General features: G+C 41.1%; 1 protein-coding gene across 1 annotated transcript in view; it reads left to right on the top strand.

The window, feature by feature from the left end:
* NID1 (nidogen 1) overlaps positions 1 to 25,047 on the top strand; it is an 88,010-nt gene that overhangs the window by 11,574 nt on the left and 51,389 nt on the right. Inside the window, exons 3-10 of the mRNA XM_073338168.2 lie at positions 3,028 to 3,257; positions 4,883 to 5,322; positions 6,737 to 6,886; positions 11,280 to 11,531; positions 14,964 to 15,164; positions 17,077 to 17,322; positions 18,616 to 18,759; positions 22,858 to 22,986. Of these exons, the coding sequence (XP_073194269.2) occupies positions 3,028 to 3,257; positions 4,883 to 5,322; positions 6,737 to 6,886; positions 11,280 to 11,531; positions 14,964 to 15,164; positions 17,077 to 17,322; positions 18,616 to 18,759; positions 22,858 to 22,986 (1,792 nt within the window). The remainder of the gene's footprint in view (positions 1 to 3,027; positions 3,258 to 4,882; positions 5,323 to 6,736; positions 6,887 to 11,279; positions 11,532 to 14,963; positions 15,165 to 17,076; positions 17,323 to 18,615; positions 18,760 to 22,857; positions 22,987 to 25,047) is intronic.

The following is a 25,047-nucleotide window of genomic DNA, read 5'->3' as shown; positions in this document are numbered from 1 at the left end:
GTGGGTGGAGATGAGGACAAAGCTCACGTTTTAACCTTTTTATTCAACTTTAAACTATCCTTGGGCTGTTATGTTAACTTTTATGACACCCAAAAATATGCCAGATACTTGGAATAATCAGGGAACTTAGAGGTACTAAAACCTGGAACTTTGGGGCTAAATTAACAAAGAAACTTAATGTGGTGCCATTCAACATCATTAGGTCTAACTTTCAGGTGCCTAGAAAATCACTGGGATTCACAAAGGCTGGATTTAGGCACCTAAGCTCCCTACACAATGAATGGAAGAGATGGGCATCTCAGAATAGGATTCACAAAAGCCAGCACACTAGGTGATGCCCTCACCAAAGATGGAAGATGCTAAGCCAAGGCGGGTGTGTGAAGCATTTCCCCCCCGTCTCATAGATAGGCGCCTAAGTCTGGGCCACCGGGAAGTGCCTCCTACAACGTGGGATTCTCAGCTGCAAATGCTCTCTTGGTGTGAGGTGCCTACGTTGTTTTAGTAAGAAGCTATCAGGGAGGGAGGAGGCGCAGCAGCACCCTCATAATGTTTAGTCCAGTGGTTAGGATACTCACCTTGGATGTGGAAAACCCCCAATTCAAGTCCCTCCTCTCCCTGATGGTGAGAGGAGATTTGAATTGGGCTCTGGTGCCTCTCTGGTGAGCACCGTAACCACTGGGCTATGGGATATTCTGACAGGGGTCTCTCTGTCTCTCCTGTTGAAGCTGTTGCACTGATTGGGCCAGAGAGAGCAGGTAAGTATGAGACTGACTCTGTAGCCTGATGTTTAGTGCACTCACCTGAAAGGTGGAAGACCCAGGATTGAGTCCCCCTACTTTTTAAAATTTATTTATCCACTTTTCAACAGGGGAGACTGAGAGAACTCCACACTAGAATATACCATGCCCCAGTGGCTAGTTTTTACTCCTGAGAGGTGGCAGAACCCACTTCAAATCTTTCCTGTGCCTCAGTTGGAGGGTGGTACTTAACTTGGGGGTCTCCCACATCCCAGGTGAGTATCCTAACCACTGTGCGAAAGGTTATGAGGAAGGTTGTTCTTCCCTGCTCGCTCCTTTGTGTAAACTTTTCTGTCTTTGTGTAAACTTCTCTGTAGGGCCTGATCTGGTAGCTGATCTCTGAACATGCTTTCCAGACCAGGCCCTGCAGGCGAGTTAGGCAGAAGACTGTCTGTCTGTCTTTCCCTGGTTCGTGCATTGCTCCGGGGCTTAGGTGTCTGGATGCCTGGTGTGGGGCTGCAGTGCGTGTGCTCAGGCAAAAACAGATACCTTGTGAACTTTTACTGCAGTTGAGGCATTGAGCGAGTTTTGGTGCCTACAGGTTTCGGAGGCAGCTGATCAGAGGCTTTGTGAATCCCAGTGGGGCCTGATTCTGGGATTTAGGTGTCTAAAGTGGCAGTTAGGCACTTAAGTCCTCTTGTGAATCTAGCCCTTGATTTCTTTATGGATTGATCACATCTCATTCACCACAAACTCACATATCTGAAATAAGGCCTTCCATAGTAGTCTCTTTAAGATAAATGTATGATGATCCACATATGCTTAGGACTTAATCTCACAATTTATTTGAGAGCTACAATCCCTCCTCCCCACCCCATCTTCTAAATCTTTTAGGTCCCATTCTGCAAAGATGTGAGCACGTGCTTCATTTTATGTACTGAGATTAGCTCCACTGTCAATGGGACTACTCACAGTGTGTAAAACTAAGCATGTGCTTCTGTCTTTCCAGGATCAGGGACTTGTTTTGCCAAATATTAGCTTCTTGTGTCTGACTAGGCCATGGGCATAGCATCCACCTTCCCCAGAAGGGGGCCTATGCTTGGGGCAGTGGTAAACAGCTAAAGTCAGATAAATGGCCCTTACTGGAACACTGTCTCAGCAAGGGCCACGATTGCAGTGGCATGGATGTTCTCTACCAACAAATAATAAAATCCTTCAAAATCCTCCCCGACCCGACAGCCCCAAAAATAAAAAATGCAGCTCAGAATTCAAAATTGGATGTGCTGTCTGCATCTAAACACACATCATGTACAGTCCAGTGCAGTACCACTAGGCCAGCTGATTCCTTGACGTCTCAAAGGCCAGTTTGTTGTGGTAGCTTTGAGGTTGTTGCTTTTTAATTTGGTCATTTATTTATTGGCTTAGTATAAACTGGGCTTTATGAAAGGAATGGTCTGTTTGGTTGACAAGTATCCTGAACATTGCTGCTGGTTATCCAGTAAAGCTTGCACTGTGAGGGGTCCTGTATTGGGTGTTGCCCCTCATTGCACACCTTTGGCTTTTTCATCTCCATGTGGGGCTTGAGATGCCCCAGAATGCACTGAATTAGAGAGTTTCATTGAACTATGTTTCATCAAATTTAAAAGGATAGTTTCTCTGCTCTCTTTCTGTGGATATTCCTTTAATCTCCATGTTGAGCTTCAGCTGGGATTTAAGTCCTTGAAGCAGAAAACATCTGATAAATGAAAATGTAGTAGTTTTGGAAAGTCAGTATGAGTATTTGATCTCACCCAGCCATTGTGTAAGGACATTTCTCACTTGAAAACTGAACATTTTTTTTTTTTTGGCCTTATTTTCGGAAGCTGTGAATTCAATATGCTATTCTGTGCAAACATTTGTAATTAGCATCTGAATTTGATACAAGATCTTCCAGGAACAGCCAATCCACTCAATTTTTCTGTTAAAGGGACTATTCAATTTGCTAAACATAGTACTGAACTTAGGGCTTTTTTAAGCATCCTAATGGCTATTTTACATTGACTTCAGTTTATCTGCAGTAAGACTTTGATTGTGACATTTAAGCATAGTCAACACAAATGTGTTTTTGAAAAAACAATTAAATCTGTTTCTTTGAAAAACTTCTCAAAGGAATTTAACAGTCTCTAATAATTGTGTAATGTACAACCCATTGTGTGAACCCAGATCTTGACTTTGATTTGTAAAGTGTCTTCCTTTTTTTCTAATCTTGAATATTTTCCCACAAGTAATGGAATTTAAATCTTCCCCACAGAGAAACACATTCCAGGCTGTTTTAGCCTCTTCTGATTCCAGTTCCTATGCTGTTTTCCTTTATCCAGAAGATGGTTTGCAGTTCTACAGTGCACACTCCAAGAATGCTGAGGAAAAGATTCCTGCTACAGTTGGCTTTAGTCAAGCCGCTACAAACTACTACTTGTGGATAAAACCAGGATCCTACAATACAGTTGCTAATGATGAAGAGTCCATCAAAAACCTGCATGAGTATGCTTTTTAAATAAATAAATAAATCCAAATCGCAGTTCTTGCTACTGTCTGACATGTTTTTATGCAGTCTGCAATGTGAGAAAATGTCATAGCTAATAAGCTTTCATTAGCCATTGTCTTAGAAATCATAAAATCTGATCGATGCTTTTTCAAAAGTGGGTGCTAATGTTGTCTTCAGTGGGAGCTATTGGGTGCCCAGCCCTTTTGAAAATTGGGGCACTTTCTGAGAAGCCTAACTTTAGGCATCCCTTTTTGAAAAGTCTTGGCCTCTGTTCATAGGTGTTGGAACTGCCTATGGGGGTGCTGCTGCTCCCCGGGGCTTGAAGTGGTTTTCATCAGATCCAGCGTTTACAGTTTGGTTGAATGGCTCTCAGCACCCGCACTGTACAATTTGTTCCAGCACCCCTGCCTCTGTTTTTGTGGGGAAGAGGGCAGAAAGGAAAGAGAGCAATTCAAAAAGTTCAGAGTGCTGCTATCAAGATGAATATGGGCCAAATTACACCACCTTTTCTTCCCAACCCTCCCTAACCTCCAGATATGTTCGAAAGAAGTTAGTTCTCAATGTAGATTAAACATGTTGGCAATACACCTCTACCCCCATATAACACAGTCCTCGGGAGCCAAAAAAATCTTACCACGTTATAGGTGAAACCGCATTATATTGAACTTGCTTTGGACTCGAGCATTTCCGTTATTAATAGTCACTTCCCGCCCCCTGACTGACCCCTCAGAACCCCTGACCCATCCAACCCCCACTCCTTGTCCCCTGATTACCCCCTCCAGAGACCCCCACGCCCGTAACCACCCCTCCCAAGACCCCACCCTCTATCTAAGCCCCCCTGCTCCTTGTCCCCTGACCGCCCCCTCCAGAGACCCCCCCATCCCTAATCATCCCCAGGACCCCACCCCCTACCCAACCCCCCTCCTCCCTGTCCCCTGAGTGCCCCGACCCCTATCCACACCTCTGCCCCCTGAAAGGCCCCCCGGGACTCCCACACCCTATCCAAAGCCCCCGTTTTCCGTCCCCTGACTGCCCCGCCCCCAGAACCTCTGAACCATCCAACCCCTCCTGTTTAATGACCACTCCCTGAGACCCTCTGCCCCATATCTAAACCCTCGGCCCTGGCCCGGCACCCTAAACACGCCTCTCAGAGCAGCGTGTTGGAGCCAAACACGCTGACATGCTGATCTGCCAGAGCGCGCAGCCCCACCCCCCAGAGCGCTGCTTTACTGCGTTATATCCGAATTCGCGTTATATCGGGGTAGAGGTGTACTATCCAAAATTTTAGCCATGTACGCTAAGCTGTATTTTGTATAGGTATGATAATTCATCCAATTTGTAGTTGTATTTATCAATGGAGTCTAGAATCAAATATGTAGTGTTTTTCATATAGAATTTCTATTTATTGTTAAGTTTCAGAGTAACAGCCGTGTTAGTCTGTATTCGCAAAAAGAAAAGGAGTACTTGTGGCACCTTAGTACTTGTGGCTCACACTGTAGCTCACGAAAGCTCATGCTCAAATAAATTGGTTAGTCTCTAAGGTGCCACAAGTCCTCCTTTTCTTTTATTTACTGTTAAGTTACCTGACCCCTTATTTAGTGTGGTTGTTCTCTCTTTCTAGGAGCAGCAATTCTGGAAGGAAAGGAATCTGGGTTTTTGAGATTGGTAGCTCATCTAGTAGTATTGTGCCTGCCAAAATCAGCAACAGTCCAGAATTTGGTGATGATGAACAGTATCAAGGGGTGACCTCAAAACCAGCTGTATTGCACCATGACTCAGTTGAAATAAGCCAGCAACAAGTACCATATGATGTTCCCAGCAGAAGAGGGGATCAACAACATATTACATATAGAATTCCTCAGTCAGCTTCGGAAGATGACTTACAACCACCACACAAAGCTATAACAACAGAGACACCTCCAAGAGAGTCCTCTTTCAATCAACAGCCAGAACTCTCAACTGGAAAAACGCCGCCTCAGTTTCAGGTCCACCAGTTCCCTCAGCAGTATCCTCAGGTTATAGATGTGGAAGATATTGAAGATATTGAGGATACTGGGATTGGTAAGGTCATTTGTACTGTTTTAGGTTATATTAGGGTTGGCACCTGAGTTTCCCCCTTCCACCTCATTCTCCCACCCCAGCACCCCAGTGTGGCTTCCATTTTGTCCTGAGACCAGTCTCCTCTATCCCCCTTATCCCCTTGTTTTCTGCTTCCCCCATCATGGGAGTATGTCGATGAAAGATCTGTATGGGCAGTGTGGGCTGCATGAAAAGTAGATTTATTTAAGGGGTGCTCTCTAAGCTGCTCGATATAGCCTATTTTCCCCCCAGAATGGCTTCCCACTGCATCCTCCATCCCAAATTGGCTCTTTCTTTTTGATTTGCCCTTAGACCTCTGAAATTCCAGACAGATCTGTTTAGTTTTGGCAATGTTAAGGGGACGTATGGAAAGTTTCAAGTCCAATTGTAATACTTGACCACAAACATGTATGGCCAGTTGTGCTTACCACAGACTTGTCCCTCAATGGGTCTGTTCTCAGTAGCTTGAAGGATCGAATGCTGTGGAGAGACTAATGTCTCTGTGGAATAAGTGTATTAATACTTCTGAAGGGCAATATAGTCTCAAAGGTATCTCTGTCTTAACAACATTTTTTATTCAAGTTGTTTTGGTTATTATGGTTGTTAAAGTAATGACCTGCATTTTAACTGTTGCAATATGTTGCTGCACTTAGTAAGGATTGTGTATGTATGATACAGTCTGTTTTCACAGAAGTATAACTTTATAAACTTTTTATAGAACACAGATGACTTGATAAAGTCAGAGAACCCTGAGCCACCACTACAAAAGGCTATGTACAATTTAGGGTTCCCTGGTTTTGTGTGTTTAAAAGCTCTGTACTAGCAATGCTACTTGTTGAGGCAATGAATATACCAAATGTGAAGCCAAGTGCGACACAGAATAATTATTTGAAATGACAGGGCTCAGAATGTTCCCTGACGTCAGACGTGAGGATTGTTATATCTGTGAGCTTGGAAGAGCACAGGTGTGGGTTTTGACAGTGGGTGAATGGGCTGTCCCTTCTGGGCTGTCCCTTTTGGTGTGGGCTGGAAACCAGAACCTTGAGAAACTTTCCCCATGTTTAGCTTAAGGACCAGATTGACATCTGGCATTAATTGGTGTACTTCCATTGACATAACTTAAGACAGTAGAGCTCGACTGATTTACTGCAGCTGAGGATCTGGCCCAGTACCTTTTACTAGAATATTTGGGCAAATTAGTTATGTATTGCAAGGCAAGCAAAAATCTATTGTAGTTGTTTGCCTTTCCCAAAAGCTGATCAAATGGGCACAATGAAATTCTGAAGCTAACTCAGGATTGTGTTGTGTTCTAGTTGGCCCTATTGTGAATCTTTATGGATGTTATGGTTATAATGTAATATGCAGAATACTAATTGGTTGGTATTTCTTCCTGCAGTGTTCCGTTACCATACAGATGTCCAACAGACCTGTGCTAACAACCGTCATCAGTGTTCCGTTCATGCTGTTTGCAGAGACTATCCAAACGGGTATTGTTGCAGTTGTATTGCTGGCTACAAAGGAAATGGCAGGCAATGTGTAGCAGAAGGTAATTTCATTTTTCAAAGCTAAATAGTTGTACTAACGTTTTGTATGAGACATTTAACTTGTAATACGGTTATATGGATACATAGGCAATTAATTTTTTAAAATCCTCTTTAGTATAGAATGGGATGAGGTTGCTGCATTTAAATGTTTTTGTAAGTACTAGTTGAAAATTATGAGTTAAGTAAAACTCCTTAAACGATCTTGAAAAATCTTAATCTTGTGTATTTATTTGAAAGCCATACATAAACTAAGTTTAAATGGACACATAATAAAAAACGTATCCATGATGAAGATGAAAATGTAACTTAACATGGAGAAAGCATTGCTTTTTAGAACCTAGGGTCACAGTTGAAGTGCTTTCATACCACTGTCAATAGCACTGACTGCCTATTTGTTTTGCATAATGGTCTACTACTGACAAGAAAACCAAATTGTCCGCACAATTGCAGACACTGATTCTAAGAGGGCAAGTCTCTGCTTGGAAGGAGCTTCTTAAAACAGACTTTTGCTTACACAATTACCATTTTTGTCTGCAGTAGAGTTAGCAACTATGCTTTAGAGAATTATGTGAGGGAAGGACAGCTAGGGATCTTCAAAGGGTTTGTGCAATGCAAAGTCCTTTTTCTGCCTGACAGCTCTGCCACAGAGCTCCTCCGGGGAGACTACACTGGGGCCCATCGAGAACAAATACCATCCTCCTCCTCCAAAGAACATTCAGTGGGTGGGGTGGAGGAGGAAAAGGAAGGAAAACCCCTTAAAACAACTGAAAGGAAGCAAACACAGATCCTGGTTCAGAATGAAAGAGTAAGAAAGCTGACTTTGCGAGAGACTTTTTATTTTTTATTATTTTAATCTTGCTGGGCTTATGCATTGGGCCATATGCCTTCTGTCTAAATAGGACACTTTAATGGGCAGTTGTCTTGTCAATTTTTGGCCTCACTTCAGATTTTCGGAATGATTTGTTTCCTTAGACCATTAGTTGAGAGGAGATACATGGCATCAAGAAGTCTCGCTTCACTAATCTACAGTAAAGTGTTGTATCTTACTACAAGAAGTCGCACTGTGTTCCTTGGGAACATTCTTGAGACTTTATTAGACCAACCCAGATGAGGCTAACAGTACTGCGGTGAGGTTCTCTCTCTCATCCTGCTGGCTATCGAGTGTAGGCGCTCAGTAATGATGAGGCATTGCTCTTTTATAGGGTTATTGCAATGCGGACTGCTCTCTAGTGGAAGCCTTTTTGAAAAACATTCGCCCCACTAACGTGAATGCTGACCCTGAGTGCAAGACTGGTCCAAAATGGATGGAAGTGATGCTTCCTAATATTTATTGTTACCCTGCCTAATATTTATTGCTTGGAAAAGTACATTTTTCCATATAGTTATGGGGTGAAGAAAATATGTAAACGGATGTCTGGAACATACGTCTACTGGAATAAACAATTAACAACCTAATGCCCTCAGTGTCTAGTCTAGTTCTCTCCGCCCTTTCGATGTAAACAGGAAGCAGACGAACTGGGACGTGTTGGATATCTGTAAATTTCACATATAAGCAAATGGGAATACTGAAGTCTTTGGCAGCCCACTTCTTAAAATGTAATGAATATTCTTCAGGAAACTTAGCGATTTTAAGTACTGTGCATTTAGGAAACCAGGGATTTGTTTGTTTGTAGAGCTCTTATGACTATATCCTGGACAGCTTTGTTATCAAAGCTTTTATTCCAGAGTTGACACCTTAACACTTCATTTGTTAAAATGGGCTGTGGCAGCGGAGAGCACCCAGCTTCTGCGAGCCGGACACATCACAGCTCACACAGAGCTTCCACGCTACTCAGCAGCCTCCCCAGACGTTAGACATTGAGCACAGAGGCTAGAACAGCCTGTTGTATGTGACACCTTAGCCACTAGCGACCAGTGTTAGTATCTGAATTCTTAGTTTATGGGGCTTTGTGTGGAGAAAAATAATTGAAGGCTGCTTGGGCACCCTCAGTCCCAAAGCATAGGTTGAAGGCATTGGCGGGTAACTTTTTACCATTGCAGCCAAGGTGACACTTTGAATAATACACTGAATGGTTTAAAACTACTCCATTTTGCAATGGAGGTAAATATAAGAAATTACACAAGCTTTTCAGCTATGCTTGCTAGGACAGCTGAACATCTAAAGGAAAACTAGACCTTGGTTACTCTTTGAATTTCGAAGACCTGCAAAGTTCAGGGGGTAGCCCATCTCTAGAAAGAAACTTCTTTAAAAGGAATGCACAATCTGACTTTTACTACTGGAGTCAAAGTATGACTCCAGTTTCTCTGACTTTTTCAACTCCTATAGCAAATATCTAAGCTGCTTGATTTTGTTGGCTCTATATTTAAACATGCTCGTGTGAGATCCAAAAAGGAATTTCTTACGTATACACTTGTAATCCTTCTAGTGACTCAATCTGTACATGCATTTTGGCTGTTAAGTAACTGACTAAACGCTTTCCTTGCTTTCTGGTTTTTACAAAAGGCAAAAATTGCACTTAACTCAGTGTTAGTTACAAATTTAAACCAATCCAGAGCAAGGAAAATAAAAGATCTGAAACTAATGTAACTTGAACTTAATGCATGTACTTTATACATTAGAAAATACCACAGCACCCTAAATACTAATCCAGAATACTACCTCTGTGCAAAACTAGTGACGAATTGTATATGACAGAATTTTGAGGAAAGTTGAGGTATGAAAAATGTGGGACTATAATGTACTCAGTGTCACCTTAAATACAGCGAAGCCTGCCATGACCACAATAGGGACCATTCAAAAAATCTTGGTTGCTTAATGGAAGTAACTTCAAATAAAGGAGGAGCAAATTTGTACTCTGTAGCTCTGAAGATACTTTAGCGCAATGGTTTTCAAACTTTTTTTCTGGGGACTCAGTTGAAGAAAATTGTTGATGCCCGCGACCCAATGGTGCTGGGGATGAGGGGTTTGGGCTGTTGGGAGGGGCTCAGGGCTGGGGCAGAGGGTTGGGGTGCGGGCTGTGGGGTGGGGCTGGGAATGAGGGGTTCAGGGTTTGCGAGGGGGCTCTGGGTTGCAGGCTCTGGGGTGGGGCTGGGGATGAGGGGTTTGGGATGCAGGAGGGGTTCTGGGTTTGGGGGGGCTCAGGACTGGGGCAGGGGGTTGGGGTGTGGGAGGGAGTCAGGGCTCTGGGCTGGGGGTGCAGGCTCTGGGATGGGGCCGGGGATGAGGTGTTTGGGGTGCAGGAAGGGGTTCAGGGTTTGGAGGGTGCTCAGGGCAGGGGATTGGGGCGCGGGGTTGGGGCGTGGACTTACCTCCAGCGGCTCCTGGTCTGTGGCGCAGCTGGGGTGCAAAGGCAGGCTTACTGCCTGTCCTGGCACCGCGGCCAGCAGCAGGTCTGGCTCCTAGGCAGAGGCACGGGAGCGGCTCCACGCAGCTATTGCCCGCAAGCACCGCCTCCCCTCCAGCCAGTGGGAGTGCGGAGCCAGTGCACGGGGAGGGGGCGGGTCTGAAGAGCCCTGTGGCCCCCCTGCCTAGAAGCCTCACCCGTTGCTGGCTGCTTCTGGGTGCAGTGCGGTGTTGGAGCAGGTAGGCACTAGCCTGCCTTAGCTGGGCAGCAGCGCCGATGGGACTTTTAATGTCCCGGTCAGTGGTGCTGACCAGAGTCTCTAGGGTCCCTGGGTGCTGAGCAAGGCAACCCAGTGCCTTACATGCCGTGATCCCATACTTGGTTGCAAAGAAAAACACTGCTTTAGGGCAGACTCTGAAGGCAGGAATTTATATAATTAGGGGGTTTACTGTATGGCATTCAGATTTTACTGTATGGCATTCACTATTTGCAGATGCTACAACAGGGGTTCTCAAATTGCGGGTAGGGACCCCTCAGGGGGTCATGAGGTTATTACCTGGGGGGTCGCAAGCTGCCAGCTTCCAATCCAAACCCCGCTTTGCCTCCAGCATTTATAATGGTGCTAAATATATTAAAAAGTTCTTTTAATTTATAAGGGGGTCACACTCAGAGGCTTGCAATGTAAATGGGGTCACCAATACAGAAGTTTGAGAACCACTGTGCTTTCACAAAACAGCTTGTTTATTCAACTATCTATCCCTGGGAAAAATGAAAAAGGACAAGATCTAATTATTGTAACTCTGCCCACTCTCTCTTTTTCATAGCAATGAAACTGTAATTGCCTATGCAACTTTACACCTCATTTGTAGGTGGCTTGTATGTCTAACTCTGTGAGCATCTGTCTCTTGCCATGCATGTTGATACTAATTTTCTACTTTCTATTTGCACAAAATTAATACGCTGATTAGAAAACGTAGCTCTGAACAATGTGTTAATTCTGTTTTTACTTTGTGAAATTCTTTACCTTACATTGGTGTTTTTGATTTACCAGGTTCTCCTCAGCGAGTGAATGGGAAAGTGAAAGGGAAAATCTTTGTAGGAAGTAACCCAGTTCCAGTTGTATTTGAGAACACTGACCTCCATTCTTACGTTGTGATGAACCATGGGCGAGCATACACTGCTATCAGCACTATTCCAGAGGTGCTGGGGTATTCTCTGCTTCCTCTTGCTTCTGTTGGAGGTATCATAGGATGGATGTTTGCTGTGGAGCAGCAAGGATATAGAAATGGATTCAGTATTACAGGTAACTTTTTTTTTATTAGAACTTGTTTAAAAAACTGCTTTATACTTTTTTTGTGGCTTGAGGCAAGAGAACTGTTAAACTAGAATACTTTGAAGTAAATTATTAGAAAGATGCAGAAGCTCCCTGTTTCCTGACTAGTATTGGTTGGTTGGTGCTATATCAAACCTTCTGACCATTTCTTTTGCTGATATAATACAGATATCTGGAATTTTTACTTTGCACTAGGCACAAATGCCTAGTAGTCACCCAGAAACCCTGAGCACTGAGTCGAAGTGGATTAGCCAGTTCCCATTCAATGAACTGATGTTATCAGAAAGCAGGTGACCAAGTATTTTGGGAGGCCTGGGTATACAGCACCTCTGAAAATTGGTCTGTGTGTGTTAACAGAGTAAAATTTTCTGTTGCCCCCTTTTTTTTTTTTTTTTTTAGAGGTAAAAATGGATGGAATTTGAAATCAGCACTTGATACAGAGGCGTGAGCCAGGATCCTTTCTTTTTCTTACTTCACATTGTTGGAGTTTTCTCAGTGTCTCATGTGGTGGCTAGAACTTACTCTGAATTCACCAGCTTGTACAGATGCAGCAGCTTTTCAGTTGAGAACTCATACTATGTCTAGATGCAAATTCCTAGATAACTGAAAATCATGTCACTTAGCAAGACCAGGTGGATGAGGTCCAGGGCCCCATGGGTGTGGGGGCTGTGAGCCGGTTTCAAGGGATCCACCAAAACAAACCAGAGAGCAGGGCCAACATTAGACTCACTGGGGCCCAGGGTAAAAAGCTGAAGACCGAGCCCCGCCCCCCAGGGCAGAAGCCGAAGCCCGAGCAACTTAGCTTTGAGGGGGCCCCTTGTGGTGTGGGGCCCCGGGAAATTGCTTACTAGCTCCTAATGCCAGCCCTGGCTTTTAATCTACTGGATACGCAGAAAAACAGTTGTTGTGGTGCAGGTGGGCCGTGGAGTTTTCACAGCAGTCGGGGGGGAGGGGGGAAGCGGACTCAGAAAGAAAAAGGTTAAGAACCTCTGTTTTATTGAACCAGTTTCTGTTGGTGAGAGTGACAAGCTTTCGAACTTACACAGAGCTCTTCTACAGGTTTGGAAATTCCAGATTAAAAAGATATTACCTCACCCACCCCATCTCTCTAATATCCTGGGACCAACATCCTGGCTACAACACCACAATCACATCACTTGAAAGATCAATTTCCCTCGACTTGCATCTTTAATTTGTTCCTTCTTAATACAGCTGGCTATTTGGCAGTTGTGTAAATAGTCATAAAAATGTAAATGGCTCTTAATTCAATAAATCACAACTGTTGCAAAGTGTGGAGAATCTTTCAGCATAGGGAAACCTTTATATTACAGAACTAGCATAAAAAGATGCTCCTCCCCACTAAACGGTAAAGACTTAAATCTGTAGAGTCATTTTTAAATTATACTTGTACATAAATTTATAAAATTTAAAATGCTAATGAAACCAATGGGTCTTGTTGTACCCTGGTATGGCAACAAAGCTGGCCTTGAGACACTTGAAAGAAGCAGCTAACAAGCAACAAGGTAGAAAGGAAACACCCTCAAATTAAAGTTTGGTGTAAATGTTTTGGTGTCCTCAAAAATTCAGTATTTCCATTTGTTCCTTTGCAACAGCTGCTGCCTGCTGACATTGCCTAAAATGTGGTGAGATTTTTGTTTATGATACCACATGAAAAGAGTCCTGAGCTTTCTCCGACTGTACACTTTTGCTGATGTTTAATATTATCCTAGTCTATCAATGTGCTATGGGGAGGCTATCCTTCTAATGACAGGAGAATTAGAGCCAGAGGACCCGTTGGTGAGAGTGCTGAGCACCTGCAACTGAAATGTTTGGTTGTAGCCACTTCAAGTCTCTTGGTAGTTATCCCTAAATGGGGAAACCTGTTTTTTCCCCTCTGATTACTGTAAAATCATTTGGGGGCATATTTATTGCCTTGTATAGAGAAATATTTTAAATAAGGCACCAAACAAGGTGTATAACACAAAGGGTGGGATTTTCAAAACTCCCAAAGTCTTTTAGGAATACAAGTCCCCCTGAATTTCAGTACGAATTGTGCTTCTAAGTGAGTTTGGGATTTTTGAAAATCCCACCTGTAAACAAAAATACAACACAATGAGGTGAAAGCAGAATTCGAGCCTGAAAGGTGAACTTTTTACCTGCCAAGACTGGAGTGCAAGGATCTGTGTTTTCTCCTACAGCAGCAAAAAGACTTTCAACCCAGATTCTCTGCTGTGCTCAGCTTTTGCTTGACACAAAAAAGATGTGGGGTTATTGGGGAGCTAGTTACAGCACCCTGATTATCAGGGTATAGCTGTGCTGAGTCACCATGTAGGTTAGATATTTCAGTTGCTTATAGTCCCAAATAAACTATATGCTAGCTCTGTCCTGGCTAAGCCCTCTCCTTGTACCTCTGTGCTGGGCTGGCTATACAGCCACTGGTAGCTAAAAGGCCCCCATGCTGGGGGTATTCTCAGCTAGGTAGATTTGGCTGCTTTTGAGCACTTGCAAAGAAGAGGCCAGAATGCAATGAAAATCTGGCCCTATGAATACCTAAAACATATTAGGCTTTAGGTGCTAATGATATCACCAGGGGAAATGCTGCAGGGGAAATACAGAACCTTCAACTGCAGTTTTGGCAGGCAAGTGAGAGATTCACTGATTTTTGTTAAAATTCCTATACATTTCAGAAGTATTTTTGTAATTCAGTGCTACATATAACTAGAGATGGGCCTCAATTTCTGGATTGATTCAAATTCTCAGACCCATCTGTGAATATAATCTGATTTAGAGTTTATGCATTTTTTTAATTTGATGCTTTACAGTTCTGTGGTACAAATTTTGTCAGCCTCATCAGTATGTTAATTGAATATAGAATTTTTTCTTGTTTTTTTGTGTATTTATTTATTTATTTATTGACTTCCTGGAAGCTAGTTCAGGAATTTATAATGTACATTTCAATTTTTTTAAAATTTGGGACCAGAAATTTTCTGTCTGTTTTAAATCAGTGATCTCTTAATAGAGATATTTTCTCTAAAGAATAAAACCACTTTTTAACTATACCACACATGATAAGACTTACTGTTGTATATTTTGGCTCTGCCTCTTCTCTTGATCTGAAACCTTCTCTTCTGCCTTATTTACAGTTCAAAATGTTTAGTACATAAAAGTCTGGGTTCTTTTACTATACTCAGTGATAGTGTGTCAATGGAATTTCTAGAACAATAATTTTGCCCTTATATGGAAAAAAAACCGTGAACTATTAGAAGATCTTGCATAATAGCTTGGAGAAAATATTTGCTTTTTTTTGTTTGTGTTTTCTTTTTTTGTTTTGAAGGGTTGTGGACAACGGTTTGACTAGATGGATTCAAACTTAGTCATGGTTTGCCTAATCTTGATTTCTAGGTGGTGAGTTTACACGGCAAGCTGAAGTTACCTTCCTTGGCAGTAATGAGAAGTTGGTTATCAAGCAAAAATTCAGTGGAATCGATGAACATGGTCATCTTACAATCAGCACAGAAATGGAGGGCAAAGTACCCGAGATCCCATTTGGTGCATCAGTCCACATAGAACCATACAATGAGCTCTATCACTCTTCTAGTTCTGGTAAGAAGCAACATGAATTAATGGAGGTGATTATCAACCATATTCATCAGAAGAGAAAATAAGAATCTGAAAAAACATTGCCTGTTACATAGGTTCATATCTGTTTTCAGTGTAGAGTTTACTACCATATATTTGTTCTTTGGCTCTTTGGAACAACTCAGTGAGAATGTTTTAATAACCTTTATCTCTGAAAATTGCATGTTCTTGGTCTCTTATGTGAGGTTTTGAATTTTTTTTTAATTATGTGGTGTCAAAAAATGCTGGACTGACAACTCTAGAGACAGTGAAGGGGCCTTTCTTTTATCTACAAAAGTGATGCTGTGTAGACAGCAGCAGTGAAAATTTCCTGCATTGCTTACTAATGTTTCAGTTCTGATCTAGAGGGCTCAAGAAGAGAGGCTAATTTGGTTTTCCATCCTATTCTGTCCTTGGTCTGTTTTCTAAGCCCTGGTCTACAATGAGGGCGGGAGGGGGGTGGGAGATTGGTCTAACTTACGCAACTTCAGCTACGTGAATAATGTAGCTGAAGTCAATGTACTTAGACCTACTCACCGTGGTGTCTTCACTATGGTGAGTCGACTGCTGCCGCTCCCCTGTCGACTCCGCCTGCGCCTCTCGCGGTGGTAGAGTACAGGAGTCGACAGGAGAGCCCTCGGGGGTCGATTTATCGCATCTAGACTAGATGCGATAAATCGACCACTGCTAAATCGATCACTGCCCGCCGATTCAGCAGGTAGTGTAGACATACCCTAAGACTACCATTAACTGTACGTATTGCTGTGAGGCTTTTTGCAATGCTCCACTAGGAACTGGACTGAACTGTATGTATCAGTTCACATAGGTCAATTACCAGTTATGTGGTAGTAACAACTATCTGTCACTGTGACTTGGGCAGGATATGAATGAGCAACGTGGAAGCAAGAGGCTGTTTAGCCCATTTCCAGTTCCTTGTGCCACCCCATCTCCACGTCTCTCTTCCTTCAAGAAACTGCAGAAATATGTATCTGCTAAATTAGACCTCACATAATCATAAACGGCTGCTTATTTCACCAGCCTATTTACTTAGCTTGACACGCCTTGAAGAAGCTTATAGCATACTGGACTTGTCTGAATAATGGGCTGCCAGATAGCAGGTATTCACCTTTTTGGCCTAAATCCCGTGAGCAGATCCATGAAGGTGGTGCCCTGTATCCATTTAGAGCTCAACTGACTTCAGAGGGGGTTGGGCATTACAATTAATCCAGGCAGACCTTCTTGAAGGATCATGGCCTTGGTCTCTTTTTCACCATACAGAAAACTGCTATGGAACTTGCAGATTTGATAGTTCTTATATTTTATTCAGGATTTTGTCAGAAAATCGAGATAACATATTGAAATGAACAAAGAGCAAGTGTTTTTGGTATTAGTGGCTGCTGTTCTTTTTAGATTTTTTGAACATTCAGTGACTTGTTTTGGTGAACTTGCATAACAAGTTTCTTAAACTGAATTTGCCTTTTCTCCATGTCTTACCAACCATACAAATTTGCTAAATTATGTTTAGATAAATAGTTAGCACATTGTTTGAAACTCTGATACATGAAAGCAAAAGACAGGCCAAATCAAGTAAAATTTCTTCCTTTTGAATAGAGAAACATGGCAGTGCTTTCAGGGCTGGCTCTAAGTTTTTTGCCGCCCCAAGTGGAATGCAGCCGAAGCCAAAAAAAAAGGGCCGGAGTGCTGCCGAAGCCAAAAAAAAAAAGGAGGGGGGGGGGCTTGGTTTACTGGTGCCTAGAGCCGGCCGTGAGTGCTTTATAGCTGCTTGTCTGTAAAATTCTGTTTAATACTACCTTGCTTTGATCCATATCTGCAGATGGAAATGGGCTTTGTACTCTCCCTTTCCTCTCTTACTCATGTGGTATTTATTGTATTTCAGTGATCACATCATCTTCTACCAGGGAGTACACAGTGACAGAACCAGAACGAGATGGGATTTCTCCCTCCTACACTGTAGCCTACCAGTGGCGACAGACCATCTCATTTGACGAATGCATTCACGATGACTCACATCACGCTATTTCTGCCACACAGCAACTATCAGTAGACAGTGTCTTTGTCCTGTATAATAGGGACGAACAAATTCTGCGATATGCTATGAGCAACTCAATTGGCCCAGTCAGTGGTACGTATATGATAATTCTTCAATTCCTCTTTTGGGGCTTGGATTGTGGGAGATAAACTCCTTTATATTTGACTTTGCATTAGCTGGATGTTAATGAAATAGATTATATATCTGCGTTACTTACCTGGAATTAAAAATGCCTATTGACCTTTCTTAAAAAAGGTCCAAAATACTTCTTGTAAATTGAGCACCTAACTCCTATTGAATTTAAGTGGGATTTGAGTGCCTAACTCCTAGGCTACTTTGAAAATACCAGTATGAATCTTTTCCTTACTAATACATTCATGGAGAATTTTCATTTACCTCATGTACTTTTATCTTTTAAATGAATAACAGTTCTGTCGTCAATGAATCCCTTTTTATACTGTATGGGAGCAGAAACCCACTGCGTCAAAAAACAACCCAGTACTAGAATGAATCATGTGCCATTAAACAGAAGCTAGTTTCTAAGAGCCATCTTTCAGCCAGTCATAGCATTTCATTTCTGGATGATGTGCAATAGCCAATTATACAAAATGTTTTATTTGAGTCAAATGATAAACTTGTTTGTGTGTGTTGGGTTTTGTTTTATTAATTTTGTTTTTGTTTCAATCTGACACTTATTTTAAGGGATATTTGTGCAAAGGTTGATAAGTCTGGGCAACCTTAATGACAAGTTAGTGAAATTCTTTTTTGCAGGAATTAAATTAGGTATGAATGAAGGAACAATTTAAAAATACAAACCAAGTGAGTATAGAAAGGAGTATGTCAGTTTTTGACAGCAAGGATACAGGTAGAAATAAGGCATCCCTAGCTACTGAAAAAAAGCATCCCAACCCAAACAAAACAATCTTATTTAGCGACTCAAGAGACTGGAAGGTAACTATACACGTGATTTGACTTAACCTTGCTTTTTAATTGTGTATATAATTTGCTGTGGGCTTTTCTGTGTAAAAGTGTCATCTGTATTGTTTTTATAATTTACCCATGTTCCTTTGTAAAAGTTCTTGGGAAGACCTTGTGCTGTCATATTTGAGGTAAAAGGCATGACTGATAGTTGACCTGCATCTCAACTGTAGGAACCCCTCTCCCTGATGAGTCCAACTGGCACAAAACTGGCCCCCACACATACTGCAGGTGTAAGCAATCTCTCCTCAGTCTCTGCCTCAGTCCTCATGCTGCTGCAGGGATGGATTCAGACTTTAAACTTCCCTTTAAATAAGGGCTGTAAGAGACTAATGTTTGTCAGATAGTCACATTTAACTTGGCCTCATTTTAGCATCTTCAGTGGTTAAATATAATCTCTTTGAACAGATGGTTCTGCTGATATCAGCCGAAATCCTTGCTACACTGGTACCCATGGTTGTGACACCAATGCAGTATGTCGTCCAGGAACAGGAAATCAGTTCTCCTGTGAATGCTCTGTAGGCTTCCGTGGAGATGGACGTGTTTGTTACGGTATGAGAAACATTTATGCATCAGAATAATGGCTTGTGTAGATTCTGCTTGTCATCGATGGAATATATTAACCCTCAGAACCAACCCTTTTGGCCTGGACTATTAAAACATGTCTTGAAAATCTTGCTATTGGAATATGGTTCTCTAAAGCTTTCTGAGGCAGAAATTCTTTCACTATGTGTTTTGTATAGTGCCTAGCACAAAGAACCCTAAGGTTAACTGGAGCTTGAGTCCTATCATAGTATAAACAAATAATATTAAATATTTAAATAAGTTTTTTTTGCTTTTTTTCTGAAAGAAAAGAAGACAGTGGAAGAAGACAGTTCAAAATAATTACACACATTCTTTCCTTGGTGAGCTTGTGTGTATATTAGAACTTCGTAATGACTGACAGAAATTTTGTAATATTTTTGCCTTTCAAAATCCCAAAAGTTTTTTTTTGCTCTGCTACCAAACCTACATACACAGCATATTCCTAAAAGGATTGCTGTTTTCTCTTCACAGACTACCTATAACAAATATTACTATGGCCTTGATCAAAGCAGTTAATATTGAAATCAATAGCAGTCTTTCCACTATCTTCAAAAGACAATAAAGTCCAATCTTTAGGTTATTTTTTGTACCAGGCTCAGTTAGTAATGGATTCCAATTTGAAGATTTGTGTGAAGACCAAGTGAAATTTTACAATTTAAAGCACAGTTTTCCCAGTCCACAGAGTCTGGCCATACTCTGTTTATAATATGGTTGGGCCACAATTGAGGTAATTAATCGTTGTTAAATTCATTTGTTTTGCTTGTCTAGTCTGAATCGGTATTCCTCTTGGTTTACTGGATCCCCTTATGCCATCTCAGCTGTTGCTGACTGGAAAAACTTGGACCAATAGCCAATGCTGTAAAAGCTTTTCTAGATTAAAAGTGCTGCTCTGTATATATGTTAATACTCCACAGGGTTGCTTTGCTTTTTTCAGATTTTATTGTGAAGCAACCTCAATTTAGCTGCTTATAAAAGAGGAAGCAGTTTTAATGAACTGTTTAAAACCTCAAAAAGAAAAGGAGTACTTTTTAGAGACTAACAAATTTATTTGAGCGTAAGCTTTCGTGAGCTACAGCTCACTTCATCAGATGCATTCAGTGGAAAATACAGTGGGGAGATTTATATACACAGAGAACATGAAACAATGGGTGTTACCATACACACTGTAAGGAGAGTGATCAGGTAAGGTGAGCTATTACCAGCAGGAGAGCAGGGGGGAAAAAACCTTTTGTAGTGCTAATCAAGGTGGGCCATTTCCAGCAGTTGACAAGAACGTCTGACAGGTTTCAGAATAGCAGCCGTCTTAGTCTGTATCCGCAAAAAGAAAAGGAGTACATCACTTCATCGGATGCATTGTATCCAGACTCCAACGAGAGACTGCTGAACTGGAATTAATTTGCAAACTGGATACAATTAACTTAGGCTTGAATAAAGACTGGGAGTGGATGGGTCATTACACAAAGTACCCCCCCGCCCCCCACTGTTCCTCAGATGTCCTTCTGAACTGCTGGAAATGGCCCACCTTGATTAAGCTCAGTACCAATGTGGACACAAGAACAAATGGATATAAACTGGCCACCAGGAAATTTAGACTAGAAATTAGACGAAGGCTTCTAACCATCAGAGGAGTGAAGTTTTGGAATAGCCTTCCAAGGGAAGCAGTGGGGGCGAAAGATCTATCTGGCTTTAAGATTAAACTTGATAAGTTTATGGAGGAGATGGTATGATGGGATAACATGGTTTTGGTAATTAAATATTCATGGTAAATAAGCCCAATGGCTTGTGATGGGATATTAGATGGGGTGGGATCCGAGTTACCTGGGAAAGAATTTTCTGTATCTGGCTGGTGAATCTTGCCCATATGCTCAGGGTTTAGCTGATCGCCATATTTGGGGTCGGGAAGGAATTTTCCTCCAGGGCAGATTGGAAGAGGCCCTGGAGGTTTTTCGCCTTCCTCTGTAGCATGGGGCACAGGTCACTTGCTGGTGGATTCTCTGCTCCTTGAAGTCTTTAAACTACGATTTGAGGACTTCAATAGCACAGATATAGGTGTGAGGTTTTTTGCAGGAGTGGTGGGTGAAATTCTGTGACCTGCGTTGTGCAGGTCAGACTAGATGATCATAATGGTCCCTTCTGACCTAAATATCTATGAATCTATGAATCACTACAAAAGGTTCCCCCCGCCCCTGCTCTCCTGCTGGTAATAGCTCACCTTACCTGATCACTCTCAGGTAAGGTGCCACAAGTCCTCCTTTTCTTTTTGCGGATACAGACTAACACAGCTGCTACTCTGAAACCTGTTTAAAACCTAACGCCCCCCCAGCTGTGTCTCCACAAAGTCTTACTAAGAATCCTGGATGGGAGCACTGAACTCTTTGTACATGTAAAACGCTAGTTTATGGCTGTCTTGGGCTATGCAATGGATATAATTAGTAGTACATTATTTAGAAAAGGACAAAGCTGTGGTACCTCAAATACTGCTTGTGATAAGTGTAGATAAATATTTATTTTTAACGTACTATCCAAAATCTTTGCAACTGTCTTGATTTTTTTTTTTTTAAGCCCAAGGCAACCTCTGTAAACAAGAGATAAAGAAAATTATCTAGGAGAGGGAAAATTATCACAAAGGTCTTTGGGTTACCCTTGCTTTTTGGCTCTGATAACATTTTCACTTCCAGAGACTATTAAATGTATAATTATTATGTAATTTTAAAAGTGTACCTCTCCTCCTTTTAGTTAAAAATTGAATATAGCTGTTTCATTAGAGCTACCTACTACCATAGAACCTGTATTTTGTTAGAGCACTCTAAATAATTTTGTAGAATGGGTAAAGATTTGGAATCTAAATCCTCATTTCTAATAGCCAGTTGCGCTATCTTCGTATGTTTGGGAAAAATAGAAGCCATTGGAACCATCTTTTCAAGACTGGACTCTAAATAGAAGCAGTTCTGAAAAGAAGTCTGTTCTTCTCAGTTGTGTGGCATTCCTGTTGTCTAAAATCTCACATCTTAAGTATTTCACAGGACTCTGCAGTTTAATGTATGACTTACAGAGTAACAGCTATTTTATACTTGGTAGCTTCTCAGTGTAAAATATGTTATTAGTCTGACAAAGCTAAACTGTGATAATGTGCTGTTTTGTTTGACTTACTCTCATAATTTAAAGGAGTACTTGTGGCACCTTAGAGACTAACTAATTTATTTGAGCATAAGCTTTCGTGAGCTACAGCTCACTTCATCGGATGCTCACAAAAGCTTATGCTCAAATAAATTTGTTAGTCTCTATGGTGCCACAAATACTCCTTTTCTTTTTGTGAATACAGACTAACACGGCTGCTACTCTGAAATCTCTCATAATTTAGTCCCTCCTATGTATCCCAGGTCACATTAGAAATTCCATAGATGCCTACACTAGGGGTCCTCCTGGCTGGAGAGCTATAAAACATGATCATATAAAGCTTGGAATGCATGACTTACAGTTAAAGTTATGAATCAATATCACATCTGTACAGGTCCTCCACATGTTACATTTAGTTAAACTATAGTTGGTAGCTGCTATATGGCACAATTTAATAAAATATTAGTCCATTTTATTTTCTGAATGTGTGATCTCTGACAATTACATGCAATGAATTATTATGCATTAGTGTAGTTCTCCACAAGTAACAAGCCTCCAGCATAATCAGTGATGCTCATGCTGTACATAGCACATATATGAACAACAAAAGATATCATTTATTTTAAAATCTAACTTAAAGTTACAGCACCAATTGTTGGTTGAATCCATATTGTACAATAATGATACACTTTACTGCTATAGCTTTGTGCAATCATGTCATCTTAGGAAAGGAACCTTTATTGACCTGTGGAAAGTTCTTGAATGTCTCTTTGGAAATGTTAAAGAATAACAACACAACTGGTGTATGGATTGGTTTCTTAGATTAGTTTTATTAATCTATCTATCTATTTATTTATTTATTTATTGGTAGTTGCGTAATGCCCTTGTTTCCAGGATCCACATTGTTCACCCCTTTGTAATAACTAGAATCTTTGTTACACTCTCCAGATGTTGATGAGTGCTCAGAGCAACCGACAGTGTGTGGCAGCAATGCAGTCTGTAATAACCAGCCAGGAACTTTCCGATGTGAGTGTGTTGATGGCTATCAGTTTTCAGATGATGGACGGACTTGCGTGGGTGAGTTTAGTTCCAGATTTTCTTAAATCATTTACTAGCAGGTTTTGGGCAATGTGGACCATTACACAGAGCACAGATGTGGGAGTCAGGTTTCGTGGGTTCTGTTTCTGATTCTAGCTGTTACTTTGGGCAAGTCGCTTAAAGGTGACCTTCAAAGAATTTTTATAACATTAGGTGTGTGTCCTTTTTTCACAGTTTAAAGAGCCTTTTAGTACCCACTGCTTTTTCCTTGTGAAGATGCACTGTAATCAAGCCACCCCTCAAACATCTTTTTGATAAGCTAAACAGATTGAGCTCTCTAAGTCACTAGAAGGCATTTTCTCTAGCCCTTGAATAATGTTTGTCTCTTTCCTACAACCTTTCCAATTTTTAAATGTACTCTTTAAAATATGGACATCAGAATTGTACGCAGTATTCCAGTATCAGACTCACCAATGCTGTAAACAAAAATAAAGTCACCTTCCTATTCCCCTGTTTATACATCCAAGGATTGCATTAGACTTCAAAAAAGCAGACTTTAACAACTCTGAACTACTAGGTAAGGTCCCATGGAAAGAAAATCTAAGAGAAAAAGGAATTCAGGAGAGCAGGCAGTTTCTCAAGAAGACAATATTAAAGGCACAACCGCATACTATCCCAATGCAAAGAAAAAAGAATAGTAAGAGGCTATTATGGATGCATTAGGATCTCTTGAATGACCTGAAAGTCAAAGAGAATCCTACTAAAAAAATGGAAACATGGACAAATTATGAAGGAGGAGTACAAAAGAATAGCACAGGCATGTAGGCACAAAATCAAATCTGAAAGACTAAGGCACTAAACTAATTACACCTCGTAAGGGACATAAAAAGAGGCTTATAGAGCCTTGTACATCAGGAGCAATAGAAAGATGAAGGAAAATGTAGGTCCACTATGTAGCAGGAAAGGAGAGTGCATAACAAATTATATTAAGAAGGCTGAGGTGTTTAATGCTTAATTTGAGTTTAAAAAAAAATTGAGAACAGATACTTAAGATTAATATTAACAAGTGGGAAGGAACACAAGCCAGCATAGGAAAAGAACAGGTGAAATAAGAATTAATTAAGCTAGATGTGTTCAAATTATCAGGACCTGATGAAATTCTCCCTAGGGTACATAAGGAACTAGCTGAAGCAATCTCAGAACCATGAGTGATTTATCATCAAAGACTTATGGAGGATGGGTGAGGTCCCAGAGGACTGGAGAAGGACAAAAATAGAACCTGCATTTTAAAAAGGGAACAAAGAGGACCTGGGGAGTTATAGACCAGTTAACTGAACTTTTTGATACTTGGAAAGATACTGAAACAAATCATTAAATAATTAACTTTTTAAGCACCAACAGGATAATAGGGTGATAAATAAATACATTTGTCAGGAACAAATCATGCCAAACCAACCTAGTTACCTTCTTTGACAGGTTTACTGGTTTAGTGGATGTGGGGGAAGCCATCAACATGATTTATCATGATTTAGTAAAGCTTTTAATGTCCCAAATGACATTCTCCTAAGCAAATTAGGGAAATGTGGTCTAGATGAGATTATTATAAAATGAGTGCACAACTATATTCAGAGTAGTTGTCAATGTTTCACTGTCACTCTAGGAGGACATATCTAGTGGGGTCTTGCAGGGGTCAGTCCTGCATCCAGTACTAGTCAATATTTTCATTAATGATTTGGATAATGGAATAGAGAATGTGCTTATAAAATTTGCAGGTGACACCAAGCTGGGAGGGGTTGCAAGCACTTTGGAGGACAGGCTCAGAAATCAAAACGACCTTGACAAATTGGAGAATTGGTCTGAAATCAACAAGATGACATTCAGTAAAGAAAAGTCCAAAGTACTACACTTGCCAAGGAAAAATCAAATGCAGAAAATGGGGGATAGCTATTTAGGTAGTACAATAGAAAAGGATGTGGAAGGTATGGTGGATCACAGACTGAATATGATTAAGGACTTTGTTGTTTTCAATTTTTATTTTTTAAATTTTCCAGGTTTTGTCAGGTTTTATTTAAAAAAATTAAAAACAGGATAAAATTTATA

The sequence above is a fragment of the Lepidochelys kempii genome, chromosome 3 (genome assembly GCF_965140285.1).
Source record: "Lepidochelys kempii isolate rLepKem1 chromosome 3, rLepKem1.hap1, whole genome shotgun sequence".
Taxonomy (NCBI): domain Eukaryota; kingdom Metazoa; phylum Chordata; order Testudines; family Cheloniidae; genus Lepidochelys; species Lepidochelys kempii.
Note: the sequence above shows the minus strand (reverse complement) of the source record. Positions and strands in the feature narration are given on the sequence as shown.